Here is a 27564-nt window from a genome sequence, read left to right on the forward strand (position 1 = left end):
TTCCTTGGACCAGCAAGAGAGCCTGAGGGATGACTTCATGTCCCAGGGGCTAGGACAGTCACTGGACGGGGAAAGAAAGGAATTAGATGTATTAGGGGGCTTTTTGTCACTGCAGTGTATATGAGTTTACATAAAATGGAACCACATCAGAATGCTCTCTGCTCTGTGCACTCGGCAGAGTCTGAGCATTGCCTCCTCTTACTCCAAATCATCCAGTTACCAGCAGTTGATTTGAAGTGGCCCTCTTTGGTTTGTATTTAGTCCTCTTCCTCACTCAGGTAAATATCAGCCTCTGTGCTCTGCAGTGATGAGCGTTCAGATCTCCTCAGGGACTCTTCAGCACCTGCAGCACTGCGGTAATCAAAAGGATGAGAGGATGAGGAGAAAGGATGACAGCCAATCATTATTATTTGCTTGCATTTTTTAGGGGTTTTTTGGTTTCTAATGCAGCCCCAAATAAGACTTTCCTAGCTGAAATCACATTTTTCAGCAAGTGTTTACTAGGGGGAAAAAAGGAACAGTTCTCTTTGCCTGCTAAGAAAAGGCATCTCAACCCAAATTTTCAAATGTAGTTCTTCAGTGTTACATCCTTCACCCTGTACTCAGGCAACTAAACAATATACTCAATGTTGCTTGGAAAATAACATTTATACTTTATATTGCAACTGAGAGTGGGGATTTAAATCTTTTCCTTCTTTCCCCATTGTGGCTTTGAAAAATATAACACTACATAACATATTATAGCATTATTATTAGCATCCATCATCACTTATCATATGGAAAGTAAGGCTATATCTTAGCAATCGAGCCAAGCCCATTTCTTCCACTGTTATCTCCAAAAATCTTGAAGTTGAAATGAAACTAAGTCTTACAATGGAGGACTAGAATCTCTAATGTCTAATCAGTGTTAAGCAAACACACCTACTATTTATGCTTACGGTATGGTATCAAAAGGTTAGGTTTCATTGATTTCATTGTCATTAGGACAAGGCAATTCCTTGCTTTTACAAAGAAGTTACTTATTTCCAGCTGTTGTCACAAGCTTAGCAGAATATGTCATGTAAAGCAACAACAACAAAATCTGTTCACTGTTGTCTCACAGTTTTGCTTTCCCTCTCAGGTGCTGCAGGAGGCCAGCGAGGCTTCCTAGGTTGCATTCGTTCATTAAGGATGAACGGGGTGACGCTGGACCTGGAAGAGAGAGCGAAAGTCACGCCAGGAGTGAAGCCTGGCTGCTCTGGCCATTGCACGAGCTATGGGATGTACTGCGCAAATGGCGGTAAATGTGTCGAGAAGTACAATGGCTACTCCTGTGACTGCTCCAAAACTGCCTACGATGGACCATTTTGCATTAAAGGTAAATGCTTTAGTGCAGGAGGCAGAGTATGGAAGAACTATCTGCCTGAGAAAAAACACAATAGAATCAACGCTTTGGCTTTTATTAATTAAACAAGTAAATCTTGTTTAATACTTCTTATAAACAAGTCAAATTATACACCCAGGATTTAAATGTGATGATTTAAAACCACATCTCTCATTAGTACTAATATATGTTACCTATTTAAATCAACACAACAACAAACTGCATCAGGAATTCCTGTAGTCATAGCGGATTAGGCAGAGTGTATTCAGTAGTCTTGAGCTGTGGAACAGTAAATTCCTACTAGCTCTATGTCATGGTTGCTTCTATAGAAAAAAAAGGTATTTAAACAAAAGCTACCTAGTCTCATTCAGAAACTTACTTGGAGATACATAGCTGTGAGCTTTGGGTTGAATATCTCATAAATTGGGAGGCCAGCATTTGCATTAAAAATTTTATCCGTTCATAACCAGATCAAGTTTTTAAGTAGCTCAAACTTGGTTAGAGATTGAACTTGCTAGGGTAAGGGAAGGTACAGAGCTCCCACATCTATGTGACTCCTTTGGAAATGCTTAAAGTATGTTCTGAATTTTCAAAATCAATGATTGTAAGAGACCAATTTACTATGGACACACATGCCTGCATAAGACAGACAAGGAGTGAGGGAAAGAGGGATCTTACATACCCCACAAAAAAGGGGCGGGGGGGAAACAGGGACGACACGACCGAAGATGCTAATTTATTTCCACATGTTTTTTTTCTTAATTTGACCAGGAATGGTTGTGACTAAGTAGTAATGGTAATATAATTTACCAAATGTTTGCACAGTTTGCAGGCTTTGTGGCCATTCATTTGTTTGCCTTACATCTCATAGGATATTCTCATTATATTCTTGAAATATTATTCTCAACACCTCTAAAGGTTTTGTCACATTTACCTGAGGTGCTAATATCTCTCAGCAGCTCTTTTTCACTGTGCTTTTATTGGTACACAAAATCATCTAGTCTATTGCTTTTCCTAATCATTTCAGAAACTTTCTCAAAAGGTACTAGTCCTACAGTTTCAGCTAAAAAATATGAAGGCTCTTCTCATCACTATCTGTGATGTTAAAGAAGCCTCTAGGCTCATAAACTGTTCTTCTGCTTTTACATTACCCACTGTACTAGGAATCCTGCAGGCAGGCTGGATCACCAGTCACCAAATTCTCTTAATGAAGCTGTCTTGGCAGTAGGGGAAAGCTCCTGTCCTTTGACATTCTGGTTTCCAATGCCTTCTTAACGTCTCTTTTTTTTCCAAGTCACACTTTGAGGATTACTTAGCAAATATCCATGCCCTGCTCCCTTCCAGCCTCACTTAGAGGAAACCAAGTTTATAAGAGCAAGAGTCAGTCTTTTTACCTGATGCTGGGTTGTGGACTGTATTTTCTCCTTACATGCTTCAGCAACCTTCATTTATATCCATATATATCCACCTTCATCTCAGTTTATCATAACAGAGCTTTCTTCATCACTTATGTTTCTCACACATTGGAGCACCCTCTTCTAAAATCTAAAGGATTGTTTTCACATCACCAGATATTCTGATGAATCTCTATCATGATTATTTTATAAATTCCAATAAATATGTATTTCTAGTGCAGCAGAAGTGAAGCTGCACTAGAAGCGAAGCTGTGAACGGCTTCCACTGTGCTTGCATGCAGGAATTTCATCAGATCTCACTATGCTGTGTTGCTTCAAAGACAAATTATAAAACGTGTCCATCACATTCAGGACTGTACATAGAGTAATTCCTGGGAATGTGAATACAGTGATTTCAGTTAATTTAGCAAATGGTTTGTCATGAGTTGAAGAATGGTAATGCATATTTAGTATTTCTGTTCACTACTGTAATTATGTTAGAGGAGACTCATTCAGGCTGGAACTGAGTCAGTCTCTGACAGATCACATATGTTGACTCCAAAAAAAAAAAAAAAAAAAGAATTGCTGCCATGCCATATTTGGTGCATTCACATTTTAATTTTTTTCTGTATTGTCAAAACTCATCACACTGGCTTTTATTTGTGTTTTTCTGTTTCTCTTATGGATGGATAAACCCCAAACTTTTGCCAAAACTAGCTCTAAGCTAAAGTGTTTTATTTTTCCTGGATGTGGAGCTAATAGAATAAAAAATGCCATTAGGGGAATACTTGAACACCTTGCACAGACAAACTCTGGTTTTGGCAGATCTGTAAGCACTGTCATAGCAACAGCAGTAATATTATACTATATTATACTGTAATATTCTCCTTATCAGCCTCTCAGTCCAGCCAAAGGCCCAGAGCTCTGACAGTGACACTTTGAGCACGCAGTAAAACTTGCTGTAAGCTGCTGCTGCTGGGCGGCTTCTCTGTAGAAGCAACAATGTGTTACTGGGATGAAGTTAGAGGATAAATTAAACACAAAATAGACTGGGTTTGGGGCATCCTGTGATCAAAAGAATTGTAAAACCTTTGTAACAAACAGTGCTGATAATGAGGTCTATAAACCAGTTCATTTTCAGCCCATTAAATTTTACATTGTAAATTTAACTTGCAGTACGCCTTTTAAATCAAGTAAAGCACTGGAACATCTTGTGCATGTTGTCAAATTCCCTAGACTTGTGAAAGTGTAATATGAGGCAAGCAAGAATATTTTCCTCTGTTACCTTCACTAGGAATTCACGTCAGCTGCCAAGAAATAACAAGGTTAGTGCTTTGCACAATAGGCTAGGACTAGGTTTCGTTATTTACTTCTCTGAGTAAACCTTCCTCACCAAGCAGCTCTGTTGATTTGATAATCAATAGTGCCTGACTTTTTAAATCATCACATTCAAACCAATACAAGATAGTACCAGAAAAATATGCTACTCAGCAGGAGTGCAAGGTGGCATAATATAATACCTTTCAATATACCACAGTCTTCTCTTCCCATTGATTTTAATTTGCCACAGAAATTTTTTCTTATCCAAAAATTCTATTTTGATATTCAAGTCACTTCCCCATGGTAAACTTTTTGGGGTTGGTTACATACTTAAACTGCTGGCAGAAGAAGTGATAGGAAAAATCAAAGAAAAAAACCCCATCATTACTATAAGGAAATCACCATACAATGATTCATAAGTAATAAACACATCTCACAATAAAAACAGGCCTCGCATATTGTAGATTCTTTCGATGATGAAATCCATCCTTAGAGCCACTGATAGATGACTGACAAGAAATTGCATTGTCTCCAGCCTTATTAGCAGCAGATCACAAGATGATTGATGTGGTAGTGGCCTGGAAATTACACTATTTTTTTACAAGGACAAAAAAAAAAGTGCAAAAAATGCAGTCTGACATCTATTTTAACTTTATTTTTGTTTTGTATTTGGGGCATACGCAATTGGCTTCACATCTCCTTTCATTGCTCAGAGAAATTGTTCTAAGAAATAGCTGCAGTGTTTCTGCGGTCCTACAGATTGCTTTCTGACCTTTCCCTGTCCTTTGCTTAAGCATAAATTCTCTTTATTTTTTTCTCCCACAGCTGTTCTATTATCATAAAGTATTTCTGAGAAAACAATTAATTTTTGTTCCTTTAAAAAACAAACTTTCTTTTCTTTAAACAAAAAGAGCAAAGGTCGAATGCCAAAATGGCTATGCAGAGTGTGTGGCCGCACTGCGATGTGGGGGATCCGCCAGGGAGAAAGCTTTCCTCCTTTGGGTATTGAAGTGCTGCGGATCAACAGTAGGAGAAGAAATTGCCCACCACCAAGAGAGTGTGGGGGGAAAAAAAAAAAAGGCTGGTGCTGTGACTCATGTGCCTTCAGGTGTGCTGGAAGGGTAAATTCAAAGCTTCCCAGTTTCTATGCAGTTACTCAATTTGCATCAACAAACACCGAGGAGATGAGCATAGTGTATACACTTTTTTCTTTCTTTCAAGTAAAGCTCAGATTCACAGTGTGAATTATTGCAATCCTTATGCCAATGCCCAAACTGAACTGCTTCATATTTGTTTTTACATTGCATGAACCCTGAAAGCCCTTACAGTAGTATTGTCATGGCCGGATTTCCTTCCTTTCTTGCTCCCTTCTCTCCCTGAAAGAGAAAAATCAGCTTTTTACTAGTCTGAGTGGATCCAAAAAAAGACATACCAGATCTGGTGCTTTGGCACATGGTGAAGCAGCTCTCCACAGACTCTTTGATACTTGACCATCTCCAAATTCTGCCCTGGTTATACCCATTCAATTCCCTTTATTTTGCTGGTTGCAAATACATTTCATTGCTTTGCTCTAATTAATGAGGAGGTGATTGTTCAAGTGGTTTAAGGTAACTAACTTCTTAGTTTGCATTGTTCATAATCCCAGAACCTGGAAAATCAAGGCAACATTCCCTCCCACCCCCCAAAACATTCTGCTATACACAACATGATTGCAATCTGTTAGCCGAAAGTTTTATCAGAAATTTTCCTTGGGTTGGGAATGCTAGGCTCCCAGTCTGGTAAGTCTGAATGCTGCAGTCAGGTTTTTTTACCTGTACATCAAACTCCAGCACTTGGGTCTTAGCCTCTATTGAGTAATATATATATATTCACAACAAAATATATACTCTGTAAAGCTATTCCAGTCTGCCGTCCTGTCAATACTGCCTTATTAAACACGCACAGTTGTGCTCTAGTGCTTTGAAAATTGCATTTCACTTAAGTTCCAAGAATTCTTTTATTGGAATTTTTTGTCTGTTTGTTTTTAAAGCAAAACAAACCTTCCCCATGCTACTTACATATCTCAAAGAAATATCAACCTGATTATAAACAACTTGCAAGCCCACTTACCATCCATAGTAAACTATTTATAAAATGCAAGGATTTCTTATTCTGTAAACAGAATGCAGATAAATCAGGTTCATAAGTTAAAAAATACTAAGTCCTGGCTCAGAAAATGTGATAAACTTTCAGTTTATTTGCCAGGTAACTATAATAGGCTTGCTCTGGTTTCATTGCTCACTGAATGCAGGTGTTTTATGAAAGATGAGTAGAGCAGCTTCAGCAACATTGCTGGCTGTTGCATGCCTGTGCAAAGGCAACTGAGAGATTTGAGTTTCTCACACCAGACATCCGTGTGCAATATTTATACACCTGCATGCTATTGGAGCAGTATTGGCACCTCACAAGCTGGTAAGGTATTTATCCTTACAATAGCTCTGTGATGTGAGAAGATGTTTTCATTATGGTAATGGAGAAAGCGAACAAGATAACGAGGGAAGCAAGGAACTGCTCACTTTTAGAGTGGGTACCTGTGGTATAGGAAGAGATTGAAGCCAGATCTCACCTATCAAAGCTGTCACTCTGAATACTGTGCAATCATCAAATGGCAGTCTCTAATATTTCACAAATTGCTTTTGCAAAGCTGCAAGTTTTTCTCTGAGGTTACTTAAAGAGCATCTCCAAAGACTCCCTGGCAGGAAATCATGAAATCTGGTCTGTTGTATAGTTGACATGACATTTTTCTTCATCCATCCTGTTTTATTTGATGGGGGTTTTTTAACCATTATGGATATTTCCATTAGAAAGGGAGCTAGTTTTTCATTTAGATTCAGCAGAGAATATACAGTGCGGGTTGCCGTTCCCTTATTCTGATCCTGCTGTCCTAGACATCAGTTCAAATGACTGTAGCTATAGAAAGATCTATAGTAATTTTATATCAGTGCAGAATGAACTGCAACTGTGATTTTCCTGACATTTTTAGGCTTTCCTTGGCATGTGCACTTCTACCCAGGTATAGCAAGGTAGAATAAAAGGCACCTGATTTACAGGGCTATTGGAAAAGAAGGTTGAGAGCTCAGCCTTGCTTAGGCATGCCAAACTGCTTCCCGGCAGAATCTACCTGTCGGCATTGACTAAGAAAGCTTGAAGGTGTAATGAATCAAGTGGCTTAACCCTATCTTCTGTGGCACTCATCCTACTCTACTGAAGGTAGTGGGAAACTTTGAGGGGATTTATGGTCAGGCCCCATAGTTTCACTGGAGTGCATTATTTTATATATCCCCCAATTCTGATGGTCATTTGTTTAAGAAAGCCTTTTTTATACTGAGTACTGATATATTCATATAGAAGAAGCAAACCCTCAGTGGGTTTCTAGTCTGTTAATGCCAATAAGCAATTGCTGTATTTTGGTGTTTTACTCCACACATGGGAAACTCAAATGAGCATCACAAATTATTACAGCAGTGGCAGACAGAATATGAGACTTGAGGATGCAGGACAAAACCTTTAAATCCTCACTTTTTGGTTTCACATACTAAATACTGTGAGCCTGAAGGTAGAATAAAACACTGAGTGGCTAACCAGATAAATGATCAGCATTACCATCTTCAGAGCACTCAAAGTAAATTGTCTCCCAGATCAACAGCTGAGAGATTCTGTCTGTCTACTGATGCCCTATGGCCAGGATGTATCTCAGCAAACAGTCTTAATCTTTGTGCCAACAGCCTGGAAGTAGCTGCAATTTCTGATGCTCTCTAGCACGTTTTTAGCCACAAGCCAGACAAGCAAGCTCTAGTTAATCTATATTCAATATTCATAATTATATGAGAAATCAAAAAGGAAATAAAATTATGCATCAGGAAAGACATTTTGTTCGGCTGTCTAAATTGCCCTAACAATCTTTGTACATGCACTGAGTGTCAGAATGCCTCCAGTGACTGCCCTTGCTGAGGATTTTGAAAATGCTGCTTTTTACCTCCAGAACTCCGTGCAGGGAAGACACAGCATTAAGCACTAGCAAGCAGCATCACAGAGTAATATTTTTAATTTACCGAATCTGAGCAGAGCCAAGGAGGCATTTAGGGCCTCCAGATGGGACACACTTACAGCTGTAAGGCGGCATTTCAGTCAGCTTTGTGAAACAAAGAGGAGAGAATCTTTCTCTGTTGCAGTTTTCATGTGTCCTGGCCAGGCTTCATAGTTGTCAGGACTTTATCTCCACCTTCTGTAAGGCAGGGATTTTGCCCTGTTAGTACCCATTTATAAGATTGCTTTGAAGGCCCAGCCTCAAAAAAGCCAAATATGGTAATACCAGGGAAATAACCAGAATTACTTTCTCCTTGGTCTCCAGGTAAAAGGTGACACAAGCCAGGTCTTGAGTTTCCTTGGAAAAATGTGAGGTGGCAGTTGTAAGCCAGCAATAGTTGTCCGACTGCAGAAGGTAGATTCTACCTCTTATGGTGCCGCTCTTGAAAAGCTCCTGTGTTGAAATTGGGGTGGGGTTTTTTGGTAGCTCCACAGATCTGTTGCTTCTTTATTTATTAGGAGTATGATCTTGCACTTGATTCATGACAATTCCTATTAACATTCACATCCCAACTGTCAGCACAGAGCCAATTCAATTGCTTTAAAGTTTGCTGAGTTCTGTATCTTTTATATACGCCTCCAGATAGAAAATCTTGCTGAAGCTGTGTTCAGCCACAGCTGTGCCATGCTGGCAATACTCTTCACAGGTGAAGAAAAAGTAATGGAGAAAGAAGACAAGTTCTGGGTGTGACTGAGTGTATGGCTGGCAGAATCATAGAGGAGAGGAGAGGAGAGGAGAGGAGAGGAGAGGAGAGGAGAGGAGAGGAGAGGAGAGGAGAGGAGAGGAGAGGAGAGGAGAGGAGAGGAGAGGAGAGGAGAGGAGAGGAGAGGAGAGGAGAGGAGAGGAGAGGAGAGGGGAAGACAACACTGACAGTTCACTGATGTTAAACCAGCAGCAAAGGAGAATCAGGTTCCTACTTATATTTTCTTAGGCCTACAACACCAGCCCAAAAATGTCATGAGATTGTGGATTTTTTTAAGAGAAATGGGTTTTTTCATAGCTATTTGGCTTTTTCCTCCAGTCTTTCAATACTCCTGATCCCAGATAGAATGAGAGTGTACAAAACTGAAAGTAGCTGAGTGGTTATAGGGGGACTGGGGAGATGACAAAAGAATTGTAACCTTCAAAATAAGCTTCTGGGTACACGTCCATTTTATGTGGAAATTTTGTATCAGCTTTTGCTTCATCCCTTTTCAAATTGAAGCCAGACAGTTTTATAAAATATGTGCAGTTCACACTGGGGATACACATCTTGCTTGATAAAATCATTTCTAATGATCCACAAATCCTGCTCTGGGTTCCTCTACAGATCAAGCCCAAACTGTATGTATTTGCAGTCTGTCAACAGAGGATGACCGCACTGCATATTAGTGTAGAAATAGGAACTGCTTTCCAAAGAAAACTGATCTGTTACCACCACATTAATTTCCCCAAGGTTTCTGTCTCAAAAGGGCAGTTTGCAGAGGAACCCTTCATTATGCCTTATGCCTGATACCCCAAGGTTCATCTTTTCAGCTATCATTTGAAATATTGCAAAAGAAAGCAGAGGTTTGTGCATGGAAAGATCATCCACATTTCAGCAGCAGGGTTTGTACTGTGTTTTACTCATTTTATTCAGGCAGCTTGAATGGTTTTCTGAATGAAGGACTTCAATATTCCTTCTATCAGAGCTTGAGAAAGATGATACATTTGTGACCTCCGAGTAGACAGTTTTTTCATTGATCAGCCCTCAGCATTTCCAAGTCATCTTATACCTGTGCTCCATATAGAGAAAATGATCCTTTAGCTTTTTCTAATAATTCCTAGTAGTTTAAACAGCCTGCACCTGTGAGCTACTGAGCACTTTGCAGCCCTGCTGGATGGACTTCAGCTTCATCCAGTGCAGAGCATAACCACGTGCATCAACCTCTTTGCTGAGCTGGAACTTCAGGGGATTCAGTATCTTCCTGTTGAGGGCCTAATGCGCTCACGCAGCCGAAGTGAAGTGTGAACCTTCCTCTTATCCTTCCTCTTAAAAGAGGTGGTGTGCATGTGAGGAGAATTTCAAGGCTCATTACAATAGCTTGTACGCCTGCAATAATACAGTTATACTGAAAATTATTTTCTCAGCTCAAATAAATTTAAACGTGCAGAACAGTTTTGTCAAGAAATCCTTTTGGGGAAAAAAAAGTCTTACCGTTTCAGAGAGCACCATTTACTTAAAGCTTTCTTTGTAGTAATGAACATTTAAAGTAGCAATTCATAACATTCACAGCTGTGGAAAATGGGTTGCATGCTTTCCAGTTCAGTCCCAGAGCAGTGCTGAGGTCAGGCCTGAACGTCCCAGTATTCCCAGTGCGTGAGGCCCCGGGCAAGCATAGCGCCGGGCGATCCCGAAGATGCCTAAAATAAAAGGCATGACAAGCAGTAAACAGGCTGGAGGCAAACATAATTTTTCATCAGTATGCTGCGTGTGTACACGGAGCCTCCACATGGGCTGCGGTTCCTGCCAGCAGAGCGGCAGTGCCAAACAGCGTGGCTGCCCGCGTACCGGGACTCGGCACGCCAGCTCTGGCGAACAGCTCTGCCAGCGCCGCAGCGGTGTAATTGATGCAGCATCTGCCCGAGGAGCACTTTGCGTGAGCTACAAGTAGAGGTCGAAGAAGAAATAAATCAGTGGTTGTAAGGGATATTTTTAAGCCAGTCTTGCAAATACTTAGAGCTACAGCATATGCTGCTTTAGATTGGTAAGTGCTAGCGCTTGTTTTCAACACTGCCATTAACAGCAGAAGGCATCACAATTTGGGGTATTTTCAGGATAGGGCCCTTCATTTTTAATCCAGGAGTACTTAAGTTGAGTCTACTGCAAAATATAGTTGTTAAACTGAATTGCCTCTCCCATAACTGTTTCAGGGTGATTTAAGGTTTCTCCTATGAAATGGCAGGTATAAATCTATCAGAATGATCGAATTATTTATAGCAACTTGGGACCATGACTTGACTCCATGTTTTATATGGCTGCACAGTGACAGTGACTATGGTATTTTGAGTTTTGGAAAATTTTATACGGTAATAGGAAAACATAAAACTTTTCCAGCACTAGATTCTGGAAAGGAGCATCAGTAAAGTCTATTATAATTTTACCTGTCTTGTTATCTTTTCTCTGCTCAGCTACTCTGAATAAAGTCTGCAGGCTCATCCCTGACTTGCTCTGTATCACTGCACAGCTTGTAAAATGGACATCTTGCTTCATATGTTTTGAGATAAAGCCTTTGCTTAGAATTGTGTGAAGACTCCAAATGCTAAAAGGGGAAAAAAATGAAATTTCTTTTTATATAAAGATAGTGTGTTGATTTTTCAGAAGTTTAGATGGGCAGGTTTGTACCAATCTGTGGCAACTTTGCATCATGTAGGAAGGTAATAAATGTTGGAAGATTTTTTTTAAAAAAATGGTCACCTCTAAGCATTACTTATAACCATTTTTAAATACAGTACTCATATGCTGTGCTTATAATCTTTATTCATCATTCTTTAATCCCTTATGAAATGTTCATAAACATACGTTCTTAATTAAGTTCACATGTAATTCAAAAATTTCCTTTAATGATATCTGTCCCAGGCAGCAAAACCTCTCCAGCACCTGTCCAGTCACTAAATGAATGACTACCATAGGAAGCCAGTCTAGTGATCCCCAACAGACTTAGTAGGTTATACACTACCAACGGCAGGCAACTGTGCTGTGATTCCCATAGGAGGCTGTCAAAGTCAGCCTTCGCTGTAAGAATGTCAAGCTTGAATTATGTTTTTAATGTTAAGAAATAGACAGGACTGCATTATTATGAGAAGTAATAACAATGCTTTTTCAGCTGAAAGTATTAATTCTGTCAAAAGTAGTTTTATTTTCTGTCAGGAGTACTGAAACATGACATTTTGTCTCAGATAGATGGGTTTGAAAACTTCATCTGGGTATCACCTCCTGGGAGTTGCAGTTCAGGTGTTGTCTCTTGCCTTGTTCCCCACAGAGTCAAGCTCCAAAGTTAATTTTATCTCCCACAAGGGCATCCTGGTTATGCAATTCTCATGAAGGATTGTGCTAGCAGTGGGTAGTTTTCTAGCCTTGGGTCCAATCCTATTTCAAATCTTTCAGGTGATGGAATCACCATTATTTCTTTGTGACGTCCTCCCAAATCCACTCAGATCTGCGATCAGAATTGCTGACTTTCCTTTTGCTTGACAATGTTTGTTTACTGTGTCCCTTAAATCTCTCTACCTTGTATCCTTTTTTGGAATACTATCTGCTGCAAGACCTCAATGAGAATGAACGTAAAGCAGGGTTCTTCTGGTCTGTAGCATTGATATGAGATACAGGCATAGATTTTCTGTCTGTCTTTCTTTTGTCCTGCGAATCCAGGTACCCACCAATAAAGTGGAGATTGTCCTTTTCATTCTCATTGGAAAATAGTGAGGCTCTTGACTTAATATTGCAAAGTGCTTAAATAACACAGCAGTAGAAACATAGATTAGGACTGGTTAAGTCAGTAGCAATATGTTTCATCCAAAAGGTGTCAGCATTTAATTTCTCTTTTTTTTTCTCTCTTTTTTTCTCTTATGTTCAAGATGTTGGTGCATTTTTTGAAGAGGGAATGTGGCTTCGTTACAACTTCCACTCCCCAGGGACTAGCATGAAGGATTTAGTTAGCCGAACGCTTTTGAGTTCTACAGATCCTGAGACCACAGCGCCCGACCTCAACTTGAATAAAGAAGAGCTCAGCTTCAGCTTCAGTACCACCAAGTCACCTTGTGTCCTGTTGTACATCAGCTCCTACACCCAAGACTTCATGGCTGTGCTTGTCAAGCCATCTGGTAAGCAACTGCTCTGGGCTCTCTCCGTTGAAGGCACAAATGATAATAACACCAGGCTGGCATTCAGCTGAAGGTCTGAACTAATGAGAAAGTCTCTTCATCCTTGTCATGTAAAAGTCAAGTATGTGGGACCTGATCCTGTATTTCTCTGTACTAAATTTTGTACTAATGTAACCGTTCAATTCAGTGGGGTTTCACTAGCCAACCCTCCCTCTCAAAACAGAAAAGACAAACCCCAAAAAAACCTACTGTAAAAGTCAGATCCCTGCCATGAACTAGCATTGTGAAGGGAACAAGTAGGGATCCACATGTAGGCACCTTAGTCACGGAAGTCACGGCAGTATCACCAGTAGTCAGTGGAAAGTGTAATGTACTGTTCCTCTGAAAATTTGACTACTCAATGAGGTGGCTAATATATGAATGTAGTATAATATATATGGTCCTAAACATTTTGGTGATGGTTGAAGGTTGGATATGGACCATTTTCTGTTACAGTATCAAAACAGAATATATCTCAATTCCAAACAGTGCCTTCGTACCCCACAAAGATCATAATTAGGATTATTTTACTACTATTGTCTTCTCTGGGATAAGTTAATATGAGTATTCCACATGCCACTCAGATTTTTCCCTTCATGGGGAAAAAAGAAGGTGCACGAGAGAAATCCCACATCAGACATCTAAACTATAGTTATAAAGGTCTAGGGCTGCTCTTTTGGGCCAGAATATTTCAGGGTTTGATCAATAAGGATGTCTGCATTTCCCTTTTCAAGCATCCCTCCTTTTAATCAAATATTAAAATTTGTTATGAAGAGCATACATTTCACTTTTGTTTAGAAAAGAAAAATCTGTCTGGCACAGACAGAAGAATATCAATTAAGCACTTTTGACTATACTTTTCTAACAATATAACCTGAGGTTTTCATTTCACTATATATTATTAAATTTCCATAAAAGTCCAGACGGTCACCCGTCAACAACAATTAAATGTGAGAACAAGAAAGTCTCTTGTGTAGATTATGTGTCAGTGTTAATTTGTTGAAATTTTGCCTTTATTCAATGCATATCAATGGTTTATTCTTTAGAAAACATCACGCTTTATATAACTTCAAAGAATTTTACTGCAGCAAGGATAATAATCTCAACACTAAAGTGCTACTTGATGTGCTTAAATTTATACCAATTGTCTATATTGTTCATGGCATAGCTCAGATTTGTTTGGTTTGCAATCTGGAGTGTTTACAAACGCTTTGGGTTTGAGATGCGGGTCATTGTCATGCTTCTGGATTATAAACTGGAAGCAGTTTTCAGCCAAGTAGCTTTATAAGCTCAAACACTAGCTCTTCTCCTACTGCAGAGACCAGCTCTGAGAGCAATTTAAGTGTAAAATGGTAACAGTTGTATGAGAAAGTAAAGAGGGGAAAATAGCTGGTGAATAAAGATCAAAATACCTCAGGGTGCTTTTCACATTTCTTTCACTAGGGAATCTGCAAATTCGGTACAGTCTAGGAGGCACCAAAGAGCCATATAACATTGATGTTGACCACAGAAACATGGCTAATGGACAGCCCCATACAGTTAACATCACACGGAATGGACGGGACATCGTACTGCAGGTAAGTTTTAAGTTGTTTGGCTCCATCACCTGTAGCTTGTAGCATTTTGTATCTTGATGGTCTCCACCCCTCTGAAGACATCAGTGCAAGTTAGGAAATAAAAAGTACGGCAGAAGGGGTTCTGCTTGCAGATCACACTCCTAGGAGTTAACAGAAGCTATTCTCTCCCTCTATTGCATCAAGTCATGTTGTTCTGAAATCCTCCTTCTAGTGTGATGACAGCTGGGCTAATACAGGTGTCACTGTAGATGCTCGAGGGCATCAGAGACATCTGGACTGATGGATAACATGGGACTTAGGATAAACCCACACCATTCTGGAGCAGCAGCTGGAAGCCAGGAGGGATACCCTACAGCATCTTAAATGGCAGTAGAGCCTGATGCACAGACAACTAAATATCATGCCACCAGTCCTGAGTCTGCAAATGAGAATGTCTTTAAATTTAAATTTCCCCTGCAGTCCAGTGAAATTGGAAGAGCTGTTCGGCAAAGATGAGCAGATGCTTAAGTGTTTGTGTGACAGGAGTCTGAGACTCAGAGTATTATTGAAGGCACATAGCTCTGGCTTATTTAGTTTTTGGTACAGCACAGGCAGGGACTTCATCTCTTCATATCTCAGTTTACAAACCTTTGAGATAATATAATACTATTTAAATAACTGAGGGGAGCACTACAAGAAGCAATCAATGTTTCTAGACAGCTTTCTCTCTGTGGTCATTACAGCACTCTATTTTCATTCCCTGGTTGTCACATCTGCAAACATGGAGATTGCAGCAGGGTGTGAGAACAGTTATGTTGGCAGGAGTGTCAGGTGGATGGGATAGATTAATCTGGATTTGATAGTTCATAAGAAGCAAACCACAACCAATAATAAATGAAATAGAAAAAGGGCAAGTCTCCTTGGGAACCAAGCCAAAAGGTGAAGGATAGTAGCTGTCACAGTATTATCTACCTAAAGATTAAAATAGATCCCTGACAGTTACTGTTTCAAGGCATCCAAAGGAAACCTGTTCAGTGCATTACAATGTCATTTGACTGAGGCTCTTGGTACTCAGAATAATACTGCATGCATTGAAGTAGAATTGTCATAAAATTAGAAAAATTTGCAAAATGTCAGATGATAATCTAAAAAAATATATAGCTGATACATCCAAACACTTTTCAGGCTTTTAGAGGTTGGAATGGGTATATTTTGAAATATGCATTTTTCTTGCATAGTTACATTTGGATTTATTTCTCTTGCTCTAAATGGAAGCTAAATAAGATCTACAGTTAGGTTCCCTTCTGCTGTTAAATGCTTCTATTTTGGGGAGGTATGGCTTGTTTCCTGTGGAGTCATAGCTGGCTGATTTAGCTGTAAAACTAAATAAATGATTTGCTGAAGGGATCCAATGAGATGCCTTGCCCACTTGGAAAATATATACAGGGTTAAGTATTCCAGCCTTGCATCAACTCACCTATGTTCGGGCCCAATGACTTTTTTTCCCTAGTGTTTTATGAGACTGCTACCTCTCTAGGGCTTTGAAAAGCCAGGAACATTGTGGTTAGCGTTGCCCTGCTGGGGTAAAATTTTCTTAATCTAGTCAGTGTACTTAAAACACAGCTGGTTTTTGTAACCAGAAAGCAGATGCATTTGAGGCTTATTAAATGAGACGATCCGTCTGATTCACATGCAAGAATAAGGAAAGTAGGGACCTGTACAAAGCAAATCCAGAAATCCTACTCCTACTGTATCCTGAAACAGAAGATTTCTATCAAATTTTGTTTATTCTCTGTAAGGAAGTTGATTTTGTTACTTATCTGGTTATATTCTGTAAATGAGAGAACTGATATGAACAGAAATGTATCAGTTAAGTAGATTGTTCACTTGAAAATGAGTGCTGTTTCCAAATATAAACTCTTCCTGGTGTCTGAAAATACAGAAGATGATACAAATACAATTTTTCTCAGTATCCAGAGGACAAATCATAAAGTATGAGGTTTTTTCTTGCAGATCTGAGCAATGAGCATTTGAGCAGACTTTTATTTCCTGCTAAATCCTTCTCCAACATGATGAGCAGCTGGTTTGCTTGCTTTTAAAGAAGACAGCTTGCTTGCCAGGTGCTGTTGCTCACACTTACACATCTCTACATGGTATAAAAGTGTCACAAGAAGGATTTATTTCTCGTCAAAGTTTCAATTCAAGAGCACTCAGTTAGTATTTTTGAGATCTTAACAGCAAGTTCATACTTAGAATACCTGTCTTTCTAACTTACTGTAATAACCCTGTAGTGCCAGAGAGATTTAAAAAATCTGCAGCCAGGCAATAAATTGCTGCCATATGAACTATGTGAACCAGAGTTTTATCGTGATTCTTGGGAGTTTCACTTATATATAAATACAGTCAATGACTCGTTATTGAACTCTATGAGACCTCACCCGATGCTGGCAGAGAGGAGACCACTGATTACTTGCATAAAGTCAATTGCTGTCCAATCAATCAGAATTTGAGGTGAGCTCTGACATAGTCATATCCACCATATTGTATATCCATAAGGTAACAAGCACAAGAACAAATATTTAGTGTGAATTGTTTCCATTAGAATTACATCTCTATTCCTAACATACCGAGACAGTCAAGACTAAAGGTAGTAGCAAAAACTGTCAAAAGGTTGTTATATTTCAGTTTTCTACATTTGCTGACTGCAGACAAATCAATAATTAGTTCTACATTAAATAACAAGCTCCTATTTGTGATGCCAGTGGTTTCTCAAGGATAAGATTAGGGATATACAGTTGATTTAGGTGTCAGGAAAACCAAATGACATAAATTCAAGGATAAAGGTCTGCTTATTTTCTGTTGTTTCCATGATGTGGGTAAAATTAACTTTTGTTAGCAAGAATTCCTTTCTCTCACCTCTAGTAAAATACCAGATACTAGTATCTGAAGCCATGACACACCTCCAAGGCTGCATTAGTTCACCTGTGGCAAGAAAAAGCCCAGGCTGATAGATGGGGAATGCATTATCGCAGTAAATGACATTTCAAGAGCTGAGCTTTAGGTCATGGAGGGCAAGTTTTACTTTGTTTGACTTCATTAAAAGGTTTCATGCTTCAGCAGGGTATTTTCCATATCATAAAAACCAGATCGCTCTTTACCAAGTGTTCATGGGTGATTAACGCTGTTCACACATCAGTAAAATCTTCTTTTAAGAAAGCCAAGGACAAAAACTCCCTAGCAGAAGTTCTGATCCAGAGCCCACTGAAGTCAATGAAAGGCCTCCATTGACTCCAGCAGGCTTTAAATTGTACCTTAAAGAACTGCCGCGGTTGCACCCTTAGTGCAAGACTCGTACCTCCTGCTCCTGTGCATGTCCCCAGAGTAAAATACGGATGGAATCTGGATCAGAGATGTTTCTGTTCTGTTGCACAAAGCTATATCAGCAGGCTACAGAGAATAAAAAGGAAAAAAAAGAAAAAACAAACCACATATGATGTGCTTTAATTTTCAGTGGAATAAAGCTCATTGTCAACAGACTTGGACTGGGCCTCTCAGCTTCTATACTAAGATATTCTTATGCATTCTCAACAAATCTCCAGTTCTTCATACCTGCTTTAACACCATTTCTAGGAATGGGTTACGAGTCACACCTTCTAGTGCCTTCCTTGTTCCTGAAAAGGATTGGACCTGAGCAACTTCTTCAGGACTCCAGTGTCCCAAACCATGCATATACCTTCAGGACAGCTATCAGCAGCCAGAACACATCTGTTCAGAAGACCATATGGAAGGATAGCTGGCAGTTCTGTCTTTCAGGAGAGACCTGTGGTATTCTCTCACGTATTCGCTCAATATGGAGACCTCGGGTAGACAGGCAAGCAGTAGAAATACCCAGCTTTTGTGAAAAAGAATCAGTGAAATATTTGACGCTTACACAAATGAAACCAGATTTTTTGCAAGTCCGTTCTCTTATTTCCATTTTGAACTCTGCACTACTTGAAAAGAAATAACACTTGCAAACTCCTAGATGCTTAAAAAATGTAAATCATACAAAGTTAATGCAAAACTAACCTGAAGTACAAAATAAAATGGTAAACATAATAGCAATGAAATAAAATGGGCAAAGCAGAGCAAAGCCATCTGCATATAATCCCAAGCCTAAATGAAATGAATATATCAAAGATTTTTGTAATTATAGATTAAATTTTGGTGTCATTAAAGAGAGTGGGAACTTTGTCATAGACTTCAGTGAGGCTATAATTTCACCTCCTATCATTATTGTTGCTATAGAATCATACCTAACTATTTTGTTTCATATATTTTGAAGCCTCAACAGAACATGATCACTCTGAGCTCTTGCTTAACAGAGGCCATAAAATTTCACCAAATGATTTTCTGCAGCTAACCCAATAAGTAATGATAACAATATAACACATTTTCTAGAAAGACATTTAATCTATCTTTAAAGGCTTCAAATAAAAGAAAATTTACCATATCCTTTGGCCATGTCTTCCAATTGTTAAGTGCCATTCCTGTAAAGAATTTGCACCTAATTTACAGTTTGACTTCTGCAGACTTCAGCATTTGACTTTGGGATCTTTGTGTCTAGGCCTGATAGATGAAAGAATTGTTTGGTGTCATTCCCCTTCACACTTTCTTAGAGACGCTGATTAAAATATCTTTTTATCTTGTCTGTAAGAAGCTAAATAAATTGAACTGTTTTAGTTTACCATCAGAAGTCTATTGTTTTTGAGCCATAAAATAATTTTTTAACTCTTCTCTGAAAACTCTGCCATTCAGTCACATTTTTAAAACCTTTACCTTAGGATTAGACATAGTAATGGTAGTTATGGCATCAAAAAGATCTAGAAATGCCATCTTTATTTATTTATTATTTCCTTCATTTTCTGAGCAAACATGCTGCCACAGCATCCTTTGGACAGTGCTGTAAATTGCCTAGATTCCCTATTAGTTTGAAGACTGGTTTAACTAACATTTCACTGACTGGTGTGGAACAGGGAAGTACTGTTCATGATTTGAAAGAAAACAGTGAGACAGTATTTACAAATTCCGTAGCAGCTGACATGAATAAAATATATTTTAAATATCCAGTACTTTATCCACAGGTAAACATATAAATCATAGTTAATATCAGTGTAACTGTAATGCTCTGCTTTTTTGCTAATAATCAGGTATATCTATTACATTAGAAGTATATTTAATGAATTTCCAAGCAGGTTTTGCTTTAGACAAAAAAAAAAAAAATCATTTGTTCTATTAATAGTAAAGATCTTCCTGCTGAAATGAATTATTTAAAATCCCTAGAGATACATCATTTCCACTATGTATTGCCATTCTGCAATGGCAATGTATTACTCAAAATGCTAGTGCAACAGAAAGGCAAACTCAGACCATATTCTAGAGCAGAACCATACATTACATCTGCATGTTTAATGCATTAGCACTCAGTTTACCCATAGCTGCTAAGCTCTTTTTCTCAGTCAGAAGTCACAAGAAAATGGTTTTTGCTCAGATTTGAAAATATAAATTTGTTCACAAATAGGTGAAAAAGTAGCATAAAAAGCTATCAATATGAGAAATTTAGAAAATAAAACAAAACTCATATTGATATACTATCTCATTCCTATAACCCTAAACTCCATCTGTTTTCCAAAATATAAAGAAACAGATCCTGATCTTTGCATACATCAAATTCCATCTGAGTATAATGATGTTACAGGTGTTGCAGAAGACTAGGTGTTCAATTCTCAAAAGAGTCTGTAAACAGCAGCAAGAAACAGCAGACCAGAATTTAAATCATATACACCAGAATCAGAAAGGAATGAATAATTCACCAATTAATAATTTTCTTACCTGTTTTTCTGTGCTCACAGGATGTCCGTGAGCTCCTAGCAGTTTTGTTCATTTTATTCTTCACTGAATTTACTCAACTTCTTTATTTTACAGTGTGACTTGCAGTCTTCCAGGTAAAGACAGCAGGGTACGTAGGCAGGAAGCTCGTGAGCCATTTCTGCTTCCCTTTTGTGTACAATGGAGTTGGTCTGTGGCATCTGCCAAGGCAAGCCAGCATGTCTCCATTGAACACCAGCTAGCTGAAAGTCAGACAAAACGTTTTCATAAACAAGAACTCCTTTCACTCATCAGTTAACGAGAAGGTGGAATATCCTTACCCTGAAGATCAGAACATGGGCTCAGACCTTTCTTTTACTGGCAGGTATACAGTGGGGAAAACGTGATCCACAGAGCCCCATCTGGGGGTAGCATCTTGCCCTGTGGTTTCATGGTTGTAAAACCTGAGCACGCTTTCCCTGTAGTTGCTGCAGAGGGGCAGATGCTGAAGTACATTTCTTTACAAAAGTTTTAAGTTCTCTCTGCATCAGCTCAGATAGTTTCAAACCTTGAGGCCTTTTGGAAGAATATTCTTCTGTACTTTCTGCTCTGTAAAAACCACTCCATAAGAGAGGAACTCTTTTACATATCCATCCTTCTTCTCACGTTTTTTCAGCAGATGTCTGCCTCACCCTACACCCCTGTTTCCCTTGGGAATAAAGCTAGGGCATTCAGGGCACGAGGGAGCATGGTGCAGTCTGATAGGTCCCCAGTCTGCATACCAGAGCAGAGCAAAGCTCTGCAGAGCGGTATCAGCAGGCTTATCCACCTCACAGCATGTGTTACATACATTGGCTTGAGATTATTTCCTTCTTCTATAATGTTTTTCCAGCAATGAATGTATGTGTTTTCCTTGGCCTGTATGATTGCTGATTTGGCATCAATTTTTATTGGAATTAAAGAAACAATGAAAGAACAAAAGAACCATTAAGTATTTTCAGAGTCTAACATTAAGCCTAAAAAAGTCAAATCTTAACATGAAACAGGTGCTTTCCATTATATGGCAGCACACATTCAACAAATTAATGTCCTGTGAAAGTCATCTGTAGGTACCTGAGGTACATCTCTTTAATTTTAATAACTTGGCATTATATGACCTACTATTGCTTCTGTTAACATTTGTTGTAATTCATCTATTAAAGAGAGCAATAAAAAGTCAACAGATAGGTGAAAAAAGCATCAGAGAATTGTTTCAATTGAAGGCAGCCAGACTAAATAGTGTCCTTTTCCTTATCAGTGTTCTGTTACATTTTGAATTATGTATCTACATTTCCATTTACATTTTATCCAAATTTTTATATTTTTTTACAGTGAGGCAAATTATCCCTGATATTATTTATCAGAGCAAGAGCAGCTTCAGGAAAATATACAAGCTTATTGCATGTAAGAGATTCAAGTTTTTAAACAGAAAAAACTTTTTTTATTTTAATTTTTTTCTACAACGTATCTATGTTTTTTTCTATGTCTGTATTTCATGTTGATCACATTTCTATTTTAAATTTCTGCAAAAAAAGAAGCTTTATCATAAAAGACTGCAGTTGACATTTTTTTAAAAACCGGCAAAAAGCTAAATCAATGCATTAAATCAGCAAAACAGATTTGGAGTGGTTCCTAAAACAGTATTAACTATACTTCTATAGAAATTTCATTTGAAGAGCTCAAAGCACAATGCAAACCTTAAGTTTGCCTTACATCATGCTGGTGAGGTATGTGCCTTCTCCTGTGTTCCAGATGAGCAGCGAGGCTGCAGGTCTGTGACAGTCTAAGCCAGTAAAAAATGCTGGGTTTATGGTCCTGCCTTTTTCTCTGGAGCCACTATTCATTTACAGCCTCTGGCTTGTCCCTGCTCTGGCTCTGATCTGATCCACAATAACCTGGGTCAAGGACCTAACCTGGCAGAAAAAGATCAGCGAAGTACTAGTGCCACACTAAGGAAGGAGCTGAATTGCAGTAAAATTGGCTTTAGTGATCCTAAGGAATTACACAATTGCCACCTGAATCTGCTCCTTTTCTGTTGCATTAAAAACAATGAATTTTCAAATATCACAATATTGAAAATATTGTTTGTAAGGTTTTCCCTAACCTTTCAGCAGGGGAATACTCATCGCTGTTTCACCATTAAGAGGTCAGATTTCAGTCATCCCTGAAAGAAAAATAGTTCCTCCTATTTGATTTTCATAGTCACCTTCCTGCTTTCTCCTAAATTATTACCATGCTTGGGAGGTGCTCCATCTAAACACCTGCACACCACCTTGTTATTTTCTTGGGCTCTCATGCTTAGTCTGTTCTAAATTTGCAGACAGTTTTGACCAGCACCTTTTTGTTATGCAATATTATAGCACTTAGCACAAGAAGCTCTTGTCCAGGACTGAGAAGCTTTTTAATACAAGTGATAAATCATTATAATAATACAGGAGAGAAATATTACATTGATCATGATGATAACACATCCCCTTCTTTATCCTGCTGTTACTGAAGTCAATAGCAAAGCTATATTGACTTCAGATGGTACAAGATTAAGCCCTACAACATTATTATTCTATAGCTGCGTGAATTTCTTTTTATAAAATGTCTTCAGCATAAAGAAAAACCTTAGCTTTATAGCAGTATACACACACAAGCTGGATTGACAACGATACAGATGTAGATATATCCGCAGGGTGAATATAATGTGTGCGTATGTATATGTACCTTATATATCTTTTTATATTTTTTTCTGAGACTACTAAAGTGATGCAGGCATTATATTTGCCCCTAGATTGATATGTCTGTTAATCTCAGGACTCCTGTCAAGATTAGTTTTATTATCTAAGTGAACAGTAATTTAAAAGAAATAGCATTTTATTGAACTTCTGCTTAAATCCCAGCAACTTCAGATAAAGACAGTCTGCCTGGCATGACGTGACTTGAGAACTGAAACTGCAAGTTCCTCAGAAATTGCCATCTACTTTCATCTGTGTAGTGCTCAAAGCCACGCTGTGTGTTTATATTAAGCTCAAACGAAATTAATGAGTTTTTAAAGAAAAGTAGCTGTAATGAAAAATCTTAAATATAATTTAAAAACTGTAATTTAATACAAATTCATGACATCAACCTCTGTGTATGCAGAGGTTCTATTTAATTTTCATTAAATAATGTAATATCTTTTTTCAAATATCATTTGATGCTAGTAATTCCTTTTTTATTATGTGTCTTATATTAAATTGATAGCCTAGTATGTCATACAAAGACTGCAGGCTGCTCAGTTCCAGCTGCTTACACTTGAGCCCCCACTGGATGGCAGTCACATACAGCTCTGGAAACAATTCAGCTTGCTCCTTTAACTCGCTGACCTAAAAAAATTTCCTAGGTTAAATGCCTCTAAAAAACCAGTTTTCTTTTATTAGCTAACGTGAGTTTAGAGCAAAGAGAAGTGGACAGAAATCTCACTGTTGCCTCACTGTTGTCTTTGTGGTGCACCATTTCGTTTCAGGTGCCAGGATTAGAGAAGGGCACAGCAGAAAGCTGGCCGTGGAAAGCAACGCAGCCGTCCCCCGTGGGACAAGAGATGCCAGCGCTGGCAACAGAGCAGGAGCTGGCCCTATCACTGATCAGAAATGCTTGCCCCTAGTGATGACAAGGCCAGGAAATCAGTATCAACAGTTTTTGAATGGAGATTTATTTCAACCAGGAATCAAAACAACCCAAAACTTCAAACAGAGTCGTTAAACCCTTGAAACGATTTGTAACTGAACCCATTCTGAAAGCTTCCTTGACTGCAATGAGATCTGAAAAACATATGTGGGTAGATAGATTCAGTTATTGATTCAGTACAAGAGGTCAGTTAAAAATTAAATACCCCTCAGCAGTAAACTGGCTGCATCCTTTAGAGCCTGAAATGCCACGCAGCGCGAGAGTCTCCTTGTTGCTGTCCCTGGCTCCCACGTGCAGCAGGATCTTTTGCCTCTGCACCGTGACAATACGCTCTGCCACGCTGAAGTCTCCAGGGAAAATGAGGTCACTGGAAGGATTTTGGGTTTTTTATCTGGCCGGGATCACTGCTAACTAAACTGTTCCAAGGTGAGGGGAAGAGGGGGCACACTTGCTCCTATCTTTGACTCCTTTTTGGCTGCACCAGAAAGCTGCGTGGTTTCACCGCTGGCACGCCCTGCACGCCTGGCGGCAGCCTCTCTCTTTGAGCTTTGCCCCAGAAGTCCCACTGGGGGACTCCAGCGTGCAGGTGTGCGTATGGGTCTGCCTCTGCCTCCGTGCTGTGCTTGTGTAGGGGTTTTCCAGAGGAATCAGGAAAAATGGGGGGAGTCGTAGAGGGCAGGAGCGCTATTTCCCTGCCCTTTGCTCCTCTGCCAAAACACTGGCACCATCCCTGTTTCCAGAGATAGGCAACCTATGACCACACACCAGTTTGAGGGATTTGGTGAAATACAGTATCATTATTTGGGGATTGTAGTCATAGTCTAATGATATATTTTTACTTACTTTAAATGTGCGTGCCAGTATGCGTTTTTGCCAGGAAAGGCAAATTTGGAGAATTGTGTCTAGCAGAAGAGGGTGAGGTTTGCAATGCTCTTTGGTTCCTGAAGAAAAAAACCAACTAGACCTCAAAGCTGTTATTGTGTATGGGCAGAAGGCAGCCTTGCAGGGAGCCTGCATTGCAAAGAAACAAACTATAGCTTTACATAGCTAATACACTGATTCTCTTTTAATCCATTATGGACCAGCCTTTCAACATCCTGAACACTAACTGAAGACAAAGGGAGTTTCACACACCACAGCTGGCAGGGTTTGATATTCTGTGTTTGTGCATGTAAATGTTCACAGTGATTCATCATTTAAATTGACTTTTAATTTTCAGGTATGTCCTGCAGACACAGCATTCTCAGGTGGGGGCAGCCTGTACATTAGGCAGGGATGACTTTTTTCATTACTTGTTCCTAACAGTTAGTATGACAATGGACACCTAGACCATGGCTATGGCTCTAGGGTACCCACAATACATTGATAAATGAAATGATAGATTGATAATGGTTATTATGATTTATTAGCCTCTTATCAGATTAGTGATGATCTAATCAATCGCACTGCTCAGAATCTAAGTCACAATAAAAAGAAATATTTAAACATTGCTCCAGATTGATTTTGGAAAAGGAGGAACTTAAACGTTGACGATTTTGACAAATACCAATGTATGTGGTAATATGCCAGATTATTTTTTCAGAGATTCTTCAGTCTATTTTAAGTCATACAAATAAAAGGAGAACCTAGAAGATTAATCCTGTGCAATCAGAATGCATCAGAAATAATTCTACTGCAGGAAAAGAAGTTACATGAGGTTAAAGTCTTGATCTATGAGAGGCTGGAGGATCAGGGTTTTGTAGATGTGATTCAGTAGCACTGTAAGAAGGTGGATCAGTTCAAAATACTCATAATTTCTTTTCTCTTCCCCCAGCTTGATCATTATCCTCCAACAAGTTACAGCCTGCCAACAGCATCTGACATGCAGTTCAATTCCCCAAAGGCACTATTCCTAGGAAAAGTTATAGGTAAGATTTCATTTTATACACTGTTATTTATTAGGTATTTTCAGAGAATACTGAAAACCATAAGCACACGGGACAATGATGTGTGTCATGTTTGCAGCAGGTCACTTGCTGGACGTGTCATTCTTGACTAGAAGGTGGTGATATTGGAGTTATACCTAAAGGAAGGGTTATGTTCACCTTGTCACATAGGCTGATGTGCACGCAAATAAGTGGTTGTCTGGCCAATGCATGGGAAAAACAGATACAGGTAAAGAGACACTTATAACATCATATTTGTGCTGTTTCATTACCCTCTAGGTGTCAGGTGGAGGGAATATGAGGAAATCATTGAGACCACTGCTTCTACAAGGAGATATTGAAGTTATTTTGAATAGCATCTTTCATTGTGAAGTTATCATATGCTTCATATAATGTCTTTATCCATGCAGTCAGCCTTCTTATCCCAGTGCATCCTCTTGTGGCATAACCATCCCTCATCACTCTGCCAAAACCGCCACTTTCTCACAGCGAGGCCCACCAACGAGGTCCTTTGGAAGTTTGTAACACCTACATCAACAGTCATCTATAAATTTTTCCATCCCTTTTATGGACCTCATCGCTACTTCCCAGTACAGCAGCTTCCCGGCCAGCTCCCTAGCTGAACTTGAGGGGCAATACAGATGCATCTTAAACTGCCTTGACCTCACTTTTAGGCCATCCTACTTTCCATTGCTTAATTTTTCCACTACTGGCATCTTAAATGAATTTCCAGGTTACTGACTTCAGGAATCAGTTATTCCCCTGAGACAGCTTTTAAAGAGGGCTTTTCCCCCTTTTCAGAGATAAGGAGGTACTGCTATTATTTCCTCTAAGTGCTCTGTACAGGGATGTGGTTGCTTGAACTGCAGTGAAGGGTTTAATCCAGAAAATGGTAATCTTTTCTTTGTTTAGTGGTGTAAGGCAGTAATCTGTGAACTCCGTGAACTGATTTTTGAAGTGGAAAAGCAATTGACTCCATAGCTAATGTGACTTTTTGAAGATACCCTTTTCCATTTGTTTAGTTTTTAAAATTGAACACGTTGAACTTCTGTGAAATAGGAAATTAAAAGTCTTTGAAATGGTTGGTTAGCAAGAGAGACTGGCACTCTCCAAGTCAGTTCTGTGGACAGTGCAAGAGACGATGCAGTGTGATTTTAGTGAGTCTCTGGAAACTGGGTGCGTTGCCACCTCACCACACTGAATTAGGGAGGTTGGACTGGAGCTGACTCTGCCTCGGCCAGGCTGCCAGCCTCTTCCTTCATTTATTAAAAAGTGAGATGAAGGACTTCAGGTGGAGCATTCAATAGCTGGAATAACTCTGCAGGCAAGGAACGGAGTTTCTTTCCTGCCAGGTAATTGTGAGCAAAAATATCAACTATAATTCACTGACGGGTGTTGCAGTGTCCATCCCCTATAATGAATTAATTGCCAGAAAGATTCTGTTTCCTTTGAACCAGCA

General features: G+C 39.1%; 1 protein-coding gene across 2 annotated transcripts in view; it reads left to right on the forward strand.

Moving 5' to 3' along the window:
• CNTNAP2 (contactin associated protein 2) overlaps window positions 1-27564 on the forward strand; it is a 1224243-nt gene that overhangs the window by 1116504 nt on the left and 80175 nt on the right. For both annotated transcript variants that reach the window (XM_075745282.1, XM_075745283.1), the window contains exons 18-21: window positions 1121-1357; window positions 12800-13045; window positions 14528-14661; window positions 25994-26087. In XM_075745282.1, coding sequence (XP_075601397.1) covers window positions 1121-1357; window positions 12800-13045; window positions 14528-14661; window positions 25994-26087 — 711 coding nt within the window. The remainder of the gene's footprint in view (window positions 1-1120; window positions 1358-12799; window positions 13046-14527; window positions 14662-25993; window positions 26088-27564) is intronic.

Source organism: Balearica regulorum, chromosome 2, assembly GCF_011004875.1.
Source record: "Balearica regulorum gibbericeps isolate bBalReg1 chromosome 2, bBalReg1.pri, whole genome shotgun sequence".
Taxonomy (NCBI): Eukaryota; Metazoa; Chordata; class Aves; order Gruiformes; family Gruidae; genus Balearica; species Balearica regulorum.